The sequence below is a fragment of the Leucoraja erinacea genome, chromosome 36 (genome assembly GCF_028641065.1).
Source record: "Leucoraja erinacea ecotype New England chromosome 36, Leri_hhj_1, whole genome shotgun sequence".
NCBI lineage: Eukaryota > Metazoa > Chordata > Chondrichthyes > Rajiformes > Rajidae > Leucoraja > Leucoraja erinaceus.
In genome coordinates, this window is record NC_073412.1 from 6,740,471 (window position 1) to 6,755,364 (window position 14,894).

A 14,894-nucleotide genomic window follows, 5' to 3' on the forward strand; every position below is an offset into this window, starting at 1 on the left:
AGTAACTCAGCGGGTCGGGGAGGCATGGTGGCGCAGCGGTAGAGTTGTTGCCTAATGCCCCTGTCCCACTTAGGAAACCTGAACGGAGACTTTGCACCCCACCCAAGGTTTCCGAGCGGTTCCCGGAGGTTGCAGGTGGTTGCCGGAGGTTGCGGGTAGTGGAAGCAGGTAGGGAGACTGACAAAAACCTCCGGGAACCGCACGGAAACCTTGGGTGGGGCGCAAAGTCTCCAGAGGTTTCCGTTCAGGTTTCCTAAGTAGGACAGGGGCATTATACAGTGCATGCAGCGCCGGAGACTCAGGTTCGATCCCGACTACAGGTGCTGTCTGTACGGAGTTTGCACGTTCTCCCCGTGGGTTTGCTCCGAGATCTTCGGTTTCCTCCCACACTCCATAGACGTATGGGTATGTGGGTGAATTGGCTTGGTATAAGTGTAAATTGTCCCTAGTGTGTGTAGGGTAGTGTTTCCGCACTGTATGTCTAAACTAAACTAAATCTCTGGAGAACACAGATATCCATGTTCTCCAGAGATGCTGCCTGACCCGTTGACTTACTCCAGCATGTTGTGTCCATTCTGGGAGCAGGCCTGCTGCTTAATTTCCGATGCAACTGCACACCGCATGCAACAGCATAACAACAGGCAATGCTTGTTGCTTGTGAACGGATCAATGGGGCTAACACTGAGTAACAACGAGAGGATAGACAATCAGAGCCTTTTTCCGCGGAGTGGAAATGTTTGACACTGGAGGGCAGAGTTATACGGTGAGAGGGGGAAAGTTAATGGAGATGTACGGGACCTGATAGAGGTCTTTAAAATGATGAGAGGGATAGACAGAGTTGATGTGGACAAGCTTTTCCCTTTGAGAATAGGGAAGATTCAAACAAGAGGACATGACTTCAGAATTAAGGGACAGAAGTTTAGGGGTGATATGAGGGGGAACTTCTTTACTCAGAGAGTGGTAGCGGTGTGGAATGAGCTTCCAGTGGAAGTGGTGGAGGCAGGTTCATTGGTATCATTTAAAAATAAATTGGATAGGCATATGGATGAGAAGGGAATGGAGGGTTATGGTATGAGTGCAGGCAGGTGGGACTAAGGGGAAAAAAAAATTGTTCGGCACGGACTTGTAGGGCCGAGATGGCCTGTTTCCGTGCTGGAATTGTTATATGGTTATATGGTTATTTTGTTTCACACACACACAGAGATTGGTGGGGGCATGGAACGCATTGCTACGGGAGGTGATGGAGTTAGATACAATAGTGGCGTTGAAGAGGCTTTTGAATAGGCACATGGAAGTACGGGGAATGAAGGGATATGAATCATGTACAGGCAGAAGAGATCAATTTAATTTGGCTTCATGTTCGACACAAACATTCTGTGCCAATGGCCCTATTCCTGCTCAGTACTGTTTTATCGAAGGTAGACACAAAATGCTGGAGTAACTCAGCGGGTCAGGCAGCATCAGGGAGGCACGGTGGCGCAGCGGTAGAATTGGCTTGCAGCGCCAGAGACTCGGGTTCGATCCCGACTACGGGCGCTGTCTATACGGAGTTTGTACGTCCTCCCCGTGGGTTTGCTCCGAGATCTTCGAAGGTAGACACAAAATGCTGGAGCTACTCAGCGGGTCAGGCAGCATCTCTGGAGAAAATGGATCGATGATGTTTCGGATCGTGACACTTCTTCAGACTGTTTTCAAGACCCGATAACATCAGTTATCCTTGTCCTCCAGAGATGGATCAGTCTCCATCAGTCGGAGGAAGGGTTTCGGCCCGAAATGTTGCCTATTTCCTTCGCTCCATAGTTGCTGCTGCACCTGCTGAGTTTCTCCAGCATTTTTGGCTACCTCCAGAGATGCTGCCTGACCTGCTGAGTTACTCCAGCACTTTGTGTCTATCTAAGGACTCAATCTGTGGGCTATTCCACCCGCTAACAGCCTGTGGTTCACCAGTCAATACAGTCACCTTAGACAGGTGCCAGAGGCTGCTTGTATTAAGGGGCATTACGAGGCCAAGTCAGAACATGGAAACTAACTGGTCAGGACCACACTCAAAGTGCTCGCATTTAATGTGATAGCCCAGAGACTTCCAGCCTAGGAATTAATTAGAAGGAAAATTTGAGCATTTCCGACATTTGAAAGACTTTACAGCACCAGAACAAGGCCAGGATGTAGACGCCATCTCTGTAATCAAAGCCCATGGCAAAATATCACTTCTGTCCCATTACTTATTCGCAATAACTTTATATTTAGGGGAACTCTTCAAAAATTCCTCTCAGACAATCTGACCACTTGTGTGGGAAGATGAGATAAATATCACATTGTTTGTGTCTCAAACCCAGGATTTCCCCAAATCCTAAAAGTATCTGTTTTTAATGAAAGCCGCCATGGTTACTGCAGTTAAATATGCCTGCACTACTTACACACAACGTTTCTCAAACAGCATGGAGATAATGCAGGGTTGGCATTTTAGATGAAAGACTACATTAGAGGATGGAGTGGGTGGGATGTCTTGGTCTTGTGTCAGTAGAATTTCATTGTTCTATCTGGGACATTAGACAATAAAACACTCTTGACTCTCTCTTGACTCTTGGTCTTGTTTCCAGCCGTTACATCTACAAACTGACTCATGCGGCGCCTCTTTAAGAGAGCCACAAGGAACTGCATGTGCGCGATTCTTGAGCAAAACACAAAGTGCTGGAGGAACTCAGCAGGTCAGGTCGCGTCTGTGGAGGGAATGGACAAATGACGTTTCGGATTGGGACCCTTCTTCAGACTCAAAGAAGACTTAAGGGGCTGTCCCACTGTACGAGGTAATTCAAGAGCTCTCCCGAGTTTAAATAAAAATAAACTTGTGGTAAGCATGTAGAATGTACGTAGCGGGTACGTCGGAGCTCGGGGGCGTCTCTTAGCGGCTCGTAACGCTAACGGCAGGTACTCGGGAAACGCGGTAAGCTCGGGAAGACTCGTGAAGATTTTTCAACATGTCCACGAGAGCCCCGAGTACCTACGAGCGGCCATTACCGTAATTCCCCGAGTTTGGATCAGGGGAAACTCGGGAGAACTCTTGAATTAGCTCATACAGTGGGACAGCCCCATCAGTATGAAGAATGATAAGATCCCAACCTGAAACATCATCTGTCCATTCCCTCCACAGATGCTACCTGACCCGCTAACTTCCTCCAGCACCTTTGCGCTTGGCATCGTTTTAAATTTGTTTACAATGCACAGATGCCCAATACTAGAGGGCACAGCTATAAGGTAAGAGGAGGAAAGTTTAATGGAAGGGAGACAAGAATGCTGGAGAAACTCAGCGGGTGAGGCAGCATCTATGGAGCGAAGGAAATAGGCAACATTTCGGGTCGAAACCCTTCTTCAGTCTAGTGTGGGACAAATGATTTACACAGAGAGTGGTGGGGACTTGGAACGCACCTTCCAGTCTACAGCGCTAGTTATGAGTCTGCATGTCCCAATGTATTTTACATCCAATTAAACAATTTAGGTTTAAGTTTATTATTGTCCCGTGTACCGAGGTAAAGTGACAAGTGATCAAATCAGATATTACTATAGAAACATAGAAACATAGAAATTAGGTGCAGGAGTAGGCCATTCGGCCCTTCGAGCCTGCACCGCCATTCAATATGATCATGGCTGATCATCCAACTCAGTATCCCGTACCTGCCTTCTCTCCATACCCCCTGATCCCCTTAGCCACAAGGGCCACATCTAACTCCCTCTTAAATATAGCCAATGAACTGGCCTCAACTACCCTCTGTGGCAGAGAGTTCCAGAGATTCACCACTCTCTGCGTGAAAAAAGTTCTTCTCATCTCGGTTTAAAGGATTTCCCCTTTATCCTTAAGCTGTGACCCCTTGTCCTGACTTCCCTAACATCGGGGAACAATCTTCCTGCATCTAGCCTGTCCAACCCCTTAAGAATTTTGTAAGTTTCTATAAGATCCCCTCTCAATCTTCTAAATTCTAGAGAGTATAAACCAAGTCTATCCAGTCTTTCTTCATAAGACAGTCCTGACATCCCAGGAATCAGTCTGGTGAACCGTCTCTGCACTCCCTCTATGGCAATAATGTCCTTCCTCAGATTTGGAGACCAAAACTGTACGCAATACTCCAGGTGTGGTCTCACCAAGACCCTGTACAACTGCAGTAGAACCTCTCTGCTCCTATACTCAAATCCTTTTGCAATGAAAGCTAACATACCATTCGCTTTCTTTACTGCCTGCTGCACCTGCATGCCTACCTTCAATGACTGGTGTACCATGACACCCAGGTCTCGCTGCATCTCCCCCTTTCCCAATCGGCCACCATTTAGATAATATAGATGAATACAATCCAGTCAAACACATATAAAATGTAGAGCGAAAAGAAAAATATCTGAGGACAGAATACTTTTATCATGCAGAGTCACTGCGCCGTCATAAGAAACATTACAGTCAATGGGTGCAAAGCAAGACCTCAAAATGCCAATGTGGTAAATGACCAGATAATCATAGAAACATAGACAATAGGTGCAGGAGTAGGCCATTCGGCTCTTCGAGCCAGCACCGCCATTCAATATGATCGTGGCTGATCATCCAAAATCAGTACCCCCCGTTCCTGCTTTCTCTCCAAATCCCTTGATTCCGTTAGTCCTAAGAGCTATCTCTTGAAAACATCCAGTGAATTGGCCTCCACTACCTTCTGTGGCAATTGACAATAGACAATAAGTGCGGGAGTAGGCCATTCGGCCCTTTGAGCCAGCACCGCCATTCAATGTGATCATGGCTGATCATCCAAAATCAGTACCCCGTTCCTGCCTTCTCCCCATATCCCCCGACTCAGCTATCTTTAAGAGCCCTATCTAGCTCTCTCTTGAAAGTATCCAGAGAACCGGCCTCCACCGCCCTCTGAGGCAGAGAATTCCACAGACTCACCACTCTCTGTGTGAAAAGGTGTTTCCACGTCTCCGTTCTAAATGGCTTACTCCTTATTCTTAAACTGTGGACCCTGGAGAGAAGGAATGGGTGGCGTTTCCTCATCTCCTTTCTAAATGGCTTACCCCTTATTCATGGCTGATCATCTAAAATCAGTTCCTGCTTTCTCTCCATATCCCTTGATTCTGTTAGCCCTAAGAGCTGTAGTTACAGTAACTCTCTCTTGAAACCACGCAGTGAATTGGCTTCCACTGCCTTCTGTGGCAGAGAATTCCACTCGGTGACATCCCCTTGGTTACAAGGAGGAATGTGCAATTTTCCACACTCACTTTTTTGAATTTTTTGAAGGCTGATCTCTGGCGTCCCTGCGCTAACTCGATTCCCCCGAGGAGTCGATACGTCTCATCCACCTCGGCGCTGAAGTCTCCAAAAGTAGAAAGCTTGGCCGGGAGCGATTCCTGAAGCAACTTCGAAGCAGCCTGCAACAGAGGGATAGCCATCAACGTTACCTTGAGTGTCAACAGAAATAACTCCTGAAGATAGACACAAAGTGCTGGAGTAACTCAGCGGGTCAGGCAGCATCTCTGGAGAAAAAGGTTGGGTGATGTTTCATAAGTTCATAAGTGATAGGAGCAGAATTAGGCCATTTGGCCCATCAAGTCTAATCTATCTCTCCCTCCTAACCCCATTCTCCTGACTTCTCCCCATAACCCCTGACGCCCGTACTAATCAAGAATCGATCTAACTCTGCCTTAAAAATATCCATAACTTGGCCTCCACAGCCTTCTGTGGCAAGGAATTCCACAGATTCACCACTAAAGAAATTCCTCCTCATCTCCTTCCTAAAGGAACGTCCTCTAATTCTGAGGCTGTGACCTCTGGTCCTAGACTCTCCCACTAGTGGAAACATCCTCTCTGCATCTGCTCTATCCAGGCGTTTCACTAATCGAGTCGGGAGTTTCGGGTCGGGAACCTTCTTCAGACCCGAAACGCCACCCATCCCTTTTCTCCACAGATGCTGCCTGACCTGCTGAGTTACTCCAGTTACTCCATGCTTTGGCCCCAGAGCAGAAGCTTCCACGTCACAGGGCTGGAAACTGGAAGTATCTCGAGCTGATTCTGCTACCACCATCATCTATTGCGACAAGTGACGGCTTCCCACTGATTGTCGCCGGAAGCTTGCGCCCTTTTCAGGATGGACGATGACTTGCCATAGAGGGAGTACAGAGAAGGTTCACCAGACTGATTCCTGGGATGTCAGGACTTTCATATGAAGAAAGACTGGATAGACTCGGCTTGTACTCGCTAGAATTTAGAAGATTGAGGGGGGATCTTATAGAAACGTACAAAATTCTTAAGGGGTTGGACAGGCTAGATGCAGGAAGATCGTTCCTGATGTTGGGGAAGTCCAGAACTAGGGGTCACACAGTTTAAGGATAAGGGGGAAGTCTTTTAAGACAGAGATGAGAAAAACATTTTTCACACAGAGAGTGGTGAATCTGTGGAATTCTCTGCCACAGAAGGTAGTTGAGGCCACACAGTTCATTGGCTATATTTAAGAGGGAGTTAGATGTGGCCCTTGTGGCTAAAGGGATCGGGGGGTATGGAGAGAAGGCAGGTACGGGATACTGAGTTGGATGATCAGTCATGATTATAATGAATGGCGGTGCAGGCTCGAAGGGCCGAATGGCCTACTCCTGCACCTATTTTCTATGTTTCTATGCGATGTCAACATTTGATACATGGAAGATGGACATGAGAGAAGAAGAAGACTCCAGCTCTTTGTGTCCGCCTTTGGTATAAACCAGCATCTGCCTTTTCTCTGTTTCTACATGAAAGTAGGTTGGTTGCGGAAGCAAAAGAAGTTACGGAACTGAAAAATACACAGTGGTTGCCTGAGCATTTGGCAGCACTCCAGTGTCTGAGCTCTGTTACATGGCTTGAGCGTTGACAGACCCCATGCAGGTCGCATGCCTACCATTACTTGCTTATCACTAATGGCAGTGCCATTCCAGGACATGATTCAGGGCCGTTTTTCAAAGAGGCTGCAGGAACTAAGAACCACAAGACAAATCTGACAAGTTGATAGCTGTATCCCCCAGCTTTGAATCAAAGAGATTACCGCAAACATTGGGAAACCGCAGGGCAAGGTTCAGTTACAGTTTGTGCATTTAATTTTAATTTAGAAGGAACATGACGATCCGGGAAAAAATACAGATAGGATTCGTTGGAACAGGTGGGAAGGACAAATTGTCCGTTGCACACGGGCTGGGGTTACTCATTGGAGCAGATGAGGTTAAGATGGGTTCGACAATGCCCCTGTCCCACTTAGGAAACCTGAACGGAAACCTCTGGAGACTTTGCACCCCACCCAAGGTTTCTGTGCGGTTCCCGGAGGTTTTTGTCAGACTCCCTACCTGCTTCCACTACCTGCAACCTCCGGCAACCTCCGGCAACCACCTGCAACCTCCGGCAACCACCTGCAACCTCCGGCAACCTCCTGCAAACCTCCTGCAACCTCCGGCCACCTCCTGCAACCTCCGGCAACCACCTGCAACCTCCGGCAACCACCTGCAACCTCCGGCAACCTCCTGCAACCTCCTGCAACCTCCGGCAACCACCTGCAACCTCCGGGAACCGCACGGAAACCTTGAGTGGGGCGCAAAGTCTCCACAGGTTTCCGTTCAGGTTTCCTAAGTGGGACAGGGGCATAAGGATTTCGAGCAACCTTTTATTTTAGAGCAATCTTTTTCATCCTGTTTACCCCTGGCAACTTTAATAGCAGATAACAATGCTGTTTAACTTATTTATGAACAATTAATGATGAACAGATACCGGTATACCAGAACCAAACGCAGTCAGTCAATGAGAAAAAATATGTACAGATCCAGAATTAACAAATTTACCCCCTGGGTTGGCAAAATGTACCCCAGGCTGGGAACCCTTGGTTTAGAGATGAACATTAAAAAGGTTCAATTCAATTTAATTCAACTTTAATGTCATTGCACAAACACAAGTATGGGTACAACAAAATGCAGTTTAGCGTCAGTCCGTAGTATAGTGCAATATACCACGGACTGGGTGTCATGGTACACCAGTCATTGAAGGTAGGCATGCAGGTGCAGCAGGCAGTAAAGAAAGCGAATGGTATGTTAGCTTTCATTGCGAAAGGATTTGAGTATAGGAGCAGGGAGGTTCTACTGCAGTTGTACAGGGTCTTGGTGAGACCACACCTGGAGTATTGCGTACAGTTTTGGTCTCCAAATCTGAGGAAGGACATTATTGCCATAGAGGGAGTGCAGAGACGGTTCACCAGACTGATTCCTGGGATGTCAGGACTGTCTTATGAAGAAAGACTGGATAGACTTGGTTTATACTCTCTAGAATTTAGAAGATTGAGAGGGGATCTTATAGAAACTTACAAAATTCTTAAGGGGTTGGACAGGCTAGATGCAGGAAGATTGTTCCCGATGTTGGGGAAGTCCAGGACAAGGGGTCACAGCTTAAGGATAAGGGGGAAATCCTTTAAAACCGAGATGAGAAGAACTTTTTTTTCACACAGAGAGTGGTGAATCTCTGGAACTCTCTGCCACAGAGGGTAGTTGAGGCCAGTTCATTGGCTATATTTAAGAGGGAGTTAGATGTGGCCCTTGTGGCTAAGGGGATCAGGGGGTATGGAGAGAAGGCAGGTACGGGATACTGAGTTGGATGATCAGCCATGATCATATTGAATGGCGGTGCAGGCTCGAAGGGCCGAATGGCCTACTCCTGCACCTAATTTCTATGTTCTATTTCTATATAAAAATAAAAATACAGAATAATCAAACAATGTGGACGGAGAGACTGGAGAAGTCTATCGGCGGGACTCCGAGTTCAGCAATGTGATGGTATTATTGTAGAAGCTGTTCCTCATCCTACTAGTACGAGACCTGAGGCTCCTGTACCGCCTCCCTGATGGGAGGAGGGCAAACAGTCCATGGTTGGGGTGGGAGGGGTCTTTGATGATCTTCCCGCCCCGTCTCAGACACCGTTTTCGGTGGAGGGCATCCATGGCCGGGAGCGGGGCACCGATGATGTACTGCGCGGTTTTCACCACCCGTTGTAGTGCCTTCCTGTCTGCTGCAGTTCAGTGTTCAACATTAAAAAGGATTTTGGTAAATAATGGGAAATTCACCACCATGGAATGGAATGTTTAAGAAGGAACTGCAGATGCTAAAAAATCGAAGGTCGACAAAAATGCTGGCGAAACTCAGCAGGTGAGTCAGCATCTATGGAGCAAAGGAAATAGGCGACGTTTTGGGCTAAAACCCTTCTTCAGACTCTTTATCTTTACCTGATAGTTTTTGGCCAGTATCAGAAACCGACTGTAGCTGTCCAGTACGGAGAGTGACAAAGGGTGTTCTGGCCCCACCGCTGCCTGGTAGCACTGCAGGCTCTGTTGATAGTAATGCTCGGCCATATCTGCAGTAAAGGTATATGGAACGTTAATTGGTAACAGCCACACCAAAGATCTCACAATATTTTCAAATATAAACCCATTGGCAAAGAAGATTTGAGAAACTATTGCATTAAATAACTAATGTCTGAAGAAGGGTCTCGACCCGAAACGTCACCTATTTTATTCGCTCCATAGATGCGACCTCACCCGCTGAGTTTCTCCAGCATTTTTGTCTCGACCCGAAATGTCGCCCATTTCTTCTCTCCAGAGATAGAAACATAGAAAATAGGTGCAGGAGTAGGCCATTCGGCCCTTCGAGCCTGCACCGCCATTCAATATGATCATGGCTGATCATCCAACTCAGTATCCTGTACCTGCCTTCTCTCCATACCCCCTGATCCCTTTAGCCACAAGGGCCACATCTAACTCCCTCTTAAATATAGCCAATGAACTGTGGCCTCAACTACCTTCTGTGGCAGAGAATTCCACAGATTCGCCACTCTCTGTGTGAAAAATGTTTTCCTCATCTCGGTCCTAAAAGATTTCCCCCTTATCCTTAAACTGTGTGATCCCTTGTTCTGGATGCTGCCTCACCCGCTGAGTTTCTCCAGCATTTTTGTCTACCTTCGATTTTTCCAGCATCTGCAGTTCTTCCTTAAGCAATAACTATATAGTAATCTTGCTGTATCAAGTATAGGAAGGAACTGCAGATGTGTAAGAAAGAACTGCAGATGCTGGATTAAATCGAAGATGGACACAAAATGTTGGAGTCACTCAGCTCAAGATTCCAGTCTGCAGTCTCTTGTGTCTCTAAGCTACAACCCACACGTCACTGGGACATGGGAGAAACCGGAGCATCCAGGGAAAATCCCACACGGTCACAAGGAGAGAAAGGGAATGAAACTGACTGGTAGGGCTGCTCTCCTACTAGTTAGCACAGACTCGACGGGCCGAATAGCCTGCTGTTGCGCTGGGACAAATCTGTTACTGCAAGAGAGGTGGCACAGTGGAAGAGTTGCTGCCTCACAGCATCAGAGGCCCAGGTTCGATCCAGATCACGGGTGCTATCTGTACGGAGTTTGCACACTCCCCCTGTGACCTCGTGGGCTTGCTCCGGGTGCTCCAGGTTTCCTCCCACATTGGAAAGACGTGCGGGATGATAGATTAATTGGGCTTCTGTAACTTGTACCTAGTGTGGGATAGAACGAGTGCACGGGCGATCGCCGATGGGCCGAAGGGCCCCGTTTCCGCGCTGTACCGTTTGCGAACCAAAAAGCAAAAGGCCTTTAAAAGTGTTACCGTGATCCTCAGCTCTGCCAGATGAAGTGTGGGCCTCGGCCAGAGCAAGTGATATTTTCCCCTCCTCCTCTCCAGAAGGAGCATGAGTCAGCACGATGGAATGAGCCTGGGAAACAACAAGAGTCGCCGGTTTAAATCAGCCAGGAGGCCAGAGCTGACAGCTTCTTGATGCAACATTGGCCGCGGCAGGGAGCAGAAACAGATCATATTAGGACACAAGGATAATCCAAACACATACATCCAAAATCAGCGCTATAAACACTGCACCATGCAACAGTATCCGACTAAAGCACTGCGCCTGTTCCATCACATCAGTGAGAAATGAAACTAAATAGTTTATTAACTTAATATTTAGACCAAGATGCTAAGTCATTAAGCTGGAAGGAGTCAGAGAAGATTTATGAAGGGTGTTGCCCAGACTCAAAGGTCTGAGCTATAGAGAGAGAGAGGTTGGGTTGGCAAGGGCATTTTTCATTGGAGCGCAGGAGGCTGAGGGGTGATCTTATGGTGGTGTAAGATCATGAAGGGAGTGAACACTACACATAACAACATTTAAAAGAAAAGGGACAAAATGCTGAAATGTAACTCAGCGGGTCAGGCAGCATCTCTGGAGAGAAGGAATGGGTGACGTTTCGGGTCGAGACCCTTCAGACTGATCATTGACTGACTATTGATTTCTCTAACTTCATGTAACCCTTGCATTCCCCCCCCTCTCTCCATCCCTTCCCCCACCCAAGTTGTACCAGCTTCAAAGTCATCTTGCGTCTTGTGTCTATGCTAGTTTTCACAGCCAACAATGGCCTGCTTCTTTTTATCACTGTTACTTTTTCGCATATCTTTCATTCATTTGTTCTATATCTCCCTGTATCACCGTCTATATCTCTCGTTTCCCTTTCCCCTGACTCTCAGTCCGATGAAGGATCTCGACCCAAAACGTCACCTATTCCTTTTCTCCAGAGATGCCGTCTAATGCTGGAGTTACTCCAGTTGTTTGCGACTATCTTCGATTTAAACCAGCATCTGCAGTTCCGTCCTACACACTTAATTCCACCCGCCCTTAAACTTTGAACATTTGAAAACAGGCTCCTCTTCCCCGATAATGGAAGAAGCCAGAACTCATCTTTGTACATTACATGCGCTATCAAATGAGAAAAATCAAACGCGCAAAAATAGAATGAAGCTCCCTCAAATTGTGCTCAAAGAGTACACATTCAGTTAAAAAAAGTTCCAAAAAGGCAGCTTTCAAATTGAAGTGGGTGGGATTAATTTAGCAGAAGAGAATGGATATATTTACTATAATCTAATTAACCCGAGTATTCAGAAACACAAAGTTACAGAAGACTAATGAGGATAGGTCTTTATTCATCTATTTGTGAGACGGGGATCGTTTAATACAATTCCCTGGGCAATGATTTTTAATGATTCTACAGATGAAGTGCCAAGTACTAATTTCCTAGATCTGATTTCTAACTTGTCCATATAAATCCAGGGCTCGGCAGCAGATGAAGTGCGTGCGATAATTTTGCAATGTTTTTATTTATATAGTGTGGAATTGTCCTTGTAAGGAAGAAAACTGAGTGTGTTGGAAAAATATAAACCTGAAGCTGAAACTAGTCTTTGTTACGACTGCAAATATGGTGGCTTTGGGCAGGGCTGGCTGCTGAAATCCAGCATCAAGCTTTGTAGGAAATGGTCCCGGCAGTTGCCATTCTAAAGTGGAAGTCACACGGGAACTGCAGATGCTGGAATCCTGAGTGAAACACAAAGTGCTGGAGGAGCTCAGCGGGCTAGAAGCATCTGTGGAGGGAATGGACGCACGATGGTAGAAGTCCGAAGGGGCCTGACCCGAAAGGGCAGGAGAATGGGGTTGAGAGGGAAAGATAGATCGGCTATGATTGAATGGCAGAGTAGCCCTGATGGGCCGAATGGCCTAATTCTGCTCCTAGAACTTATGAACGTATGAAAGGCCGTCTGTCCATTCTGTCCAGAGTGTGTGTTGACCATCAAAGGGCCATTTCCTGAAGTTGTGTGTTTTAATTTATTTGTTTGTTTACATAGACTTTGTTTCTTTACTGAAGCTTTAAGGGCCTGTCCATGTACACTGTGTGTGATCCATGTACACTGTGTGTGTGATCCATGTACACTGTGTGTGATCCATGTACACTGTGTGTGGGTGATCCATGTACACTGTGTGTGATCCATGTACACTGTGTGTGTGATCCATGTACACTGTGTGTGTGTGATCCATGTACACTGTGTGTGGTCCATGTACACTGTGTGTGATCCATGTACACGGTGTGTGATCCATGTACACTGTGTGTGTGATCCACTGTGTGTGTGTGACACTGTGTGTGGGTGATCCATGTACTGTGTGTGTGTGCTCCATGTACACTGTATGTGATCCATGTACACTGTGTGTGGTCCATGTACACTGTGTGGTCCATGTACACTGTGTGGGTGTCCATGTACACTGTGTGTGGTCCATGTACACTGTGTGTGCTCCATGTACACTGTGTGTGATCCATGTACACTGTGTGTGATCCATGTACACTGTGTGTGGTCCATGTACACTGTGTGTGTGTGATCCATGTACACTGTGTGTGGTCCATGTACACTGTGTGTGTGTGGTCCATGTTCACTGTGTGTGTGTGATCCTTGTACACTGTGTGTGACCAATGTACATCACTCCAGAACAAATGGTCACAGTTTAAGGATAAGGGGGAAATCTTTTAGGACCGAGATGAGGAAAACATTTTTCACACAGAGAGCGGTGAATCTGTGGAATTCTGTGCCACAGAAGGTAGTCGATCCATGGCCACAGTTCATTGGCTATATTTAAGAGGGAGTTAGATGATCCATGTTACATCACTCCAGGCCGGGGTGTGGCTATAAAGGGGATATCAGGGGGTAGATGGAGAGAAGGCAGGGATCTGGGATACTGTAGTTGAGGCCACAGTTCATTGGCTATATTTAAGAGGGAGTTAGATGTGGCCATTGTGGCTAAAGGGATCAGGGGGTATGGAGAGAAAGCAGGTACAGGATACTGAGTTGGATGATCAGCCAGGATCATATTGAATGGCGGTGGCAGGCTCGAAGGGCCGAATGGCCTACTCCTGCACCCATATGTTTCTATGCACACGGTGTGTGCTCAATGTACACTGTGTGTGGGTGCTGAGTGTGCATTCCCCCCCCACGTGTTTGGCTGAGTCTACATGCCTGTGATGCCACGGCAAGCCAGATTTTTCATTACACTTGTACCTCATGGGATTCATGCATATGGCTGTAAAGTTATTGTCTGTAAAGTTATAGGGTACAAGTGTAATGCCCCCCTACCCAGGTCACCCACTGTGCCACCAACTCCTACCTGAGTGCCCCATATACCACCTAGACACCTACCTGCAGGAGGTACTGCACATGGTTGTCGTGGCCACCCCTGGCCAGCTCTGCTGCTGCCAGCTCCTGATAGATGGACACGCACTCCATACTCTTTTCTCCCTTGCCGAGTTGCACCAACTGCAGAGCTCTCTGGTAAGATGCCACAGCCTCGCCCCACCTGCCCTCCTTCACATGGAGCCTGGAGAAACAACAATGACACAAAGGAGCAGGGAGGTTCTACTGCAGTTGTACAGGGTCTTGGTGAGACCACACCTGGAGTATTGCGTACAGTTTTGGTCTCCAAATCTGAGGAAAGACATTCTTGCCACAGAGGGAGTACAGAGAAAGTTCCCCAGACTGATTCCTGGGATGTCAGGACTTTCATATGAAGAAAGACTGGATAGACTCGGCTTGTACTCGCTAGAATTTAGAAGATTGAGGGGAGGATCTTATAGAAACTTACAAAATTCTTAAGGGGTTGGACAGGCTAGATGCAGGAAGATTGTTCCCGATGTTGGGGAAGTCCAGGACAAGGGGTCACACAGTTTAAGGATAAGGGGGAAGTCTTTTAGGACCGAGATGAGAAAAACATTTTTCACACAGAGAGTGGTGAATCTGTGGAACTCTCTGCCACAGAAGGTAGTTGAGGCCACAGTTCATTGGCTATATTTAAGAGGGAGTTAGATGTGGCCCTTGTGGCTAAAGGGATCAGGGGGTATGGAGAGAAGGCAGGGATGGGATACTGAGTTGGATGATCAGCCATGATCATATTGAATGGCGGTGCAGGCTCGAAGGGCCGAATGGCCTCCTCCTGCACCTATTTTCTATGACACACGGCGAGTCTGAAGAAGGGTTTCG

General features: G+C 47.1%; 1 protein-coding gene across 1 annotated transcript in view; it reads right to left on the reverse strand.

The window, feature by feature from the left end:
* Window positions 1–14,894, reverse strand: part of ttc23 (tetratricopeptide repeat domain 23) — a 71,318-nt gene that overhangs the window by 3,690 nt on the left and 52,734 nt on the right. The window contains exons 6-9 of the mRNA XM_055662791.1: window positions 14,058–14,235; window positions 10,662–10,767; window positions 9,258–9,385; window positions 5,254–5,403 (exon numbers count right to left, since the gene is read on the reverse strand). Coding sequence (XP_055518766.1) covers window positions 5,254–5,403; window positions 9,258–9,385; window positions 10,662–10,767; window positions 14,058–14,235 — 562 coding nt within the window. The remainder of the gene's footprint in view (window positions 1–5,253; window positions 5,404–9,257; window positions 9,386–10,661; window positions 10,768–14,057; window positions 14,236–14,894) is intronic.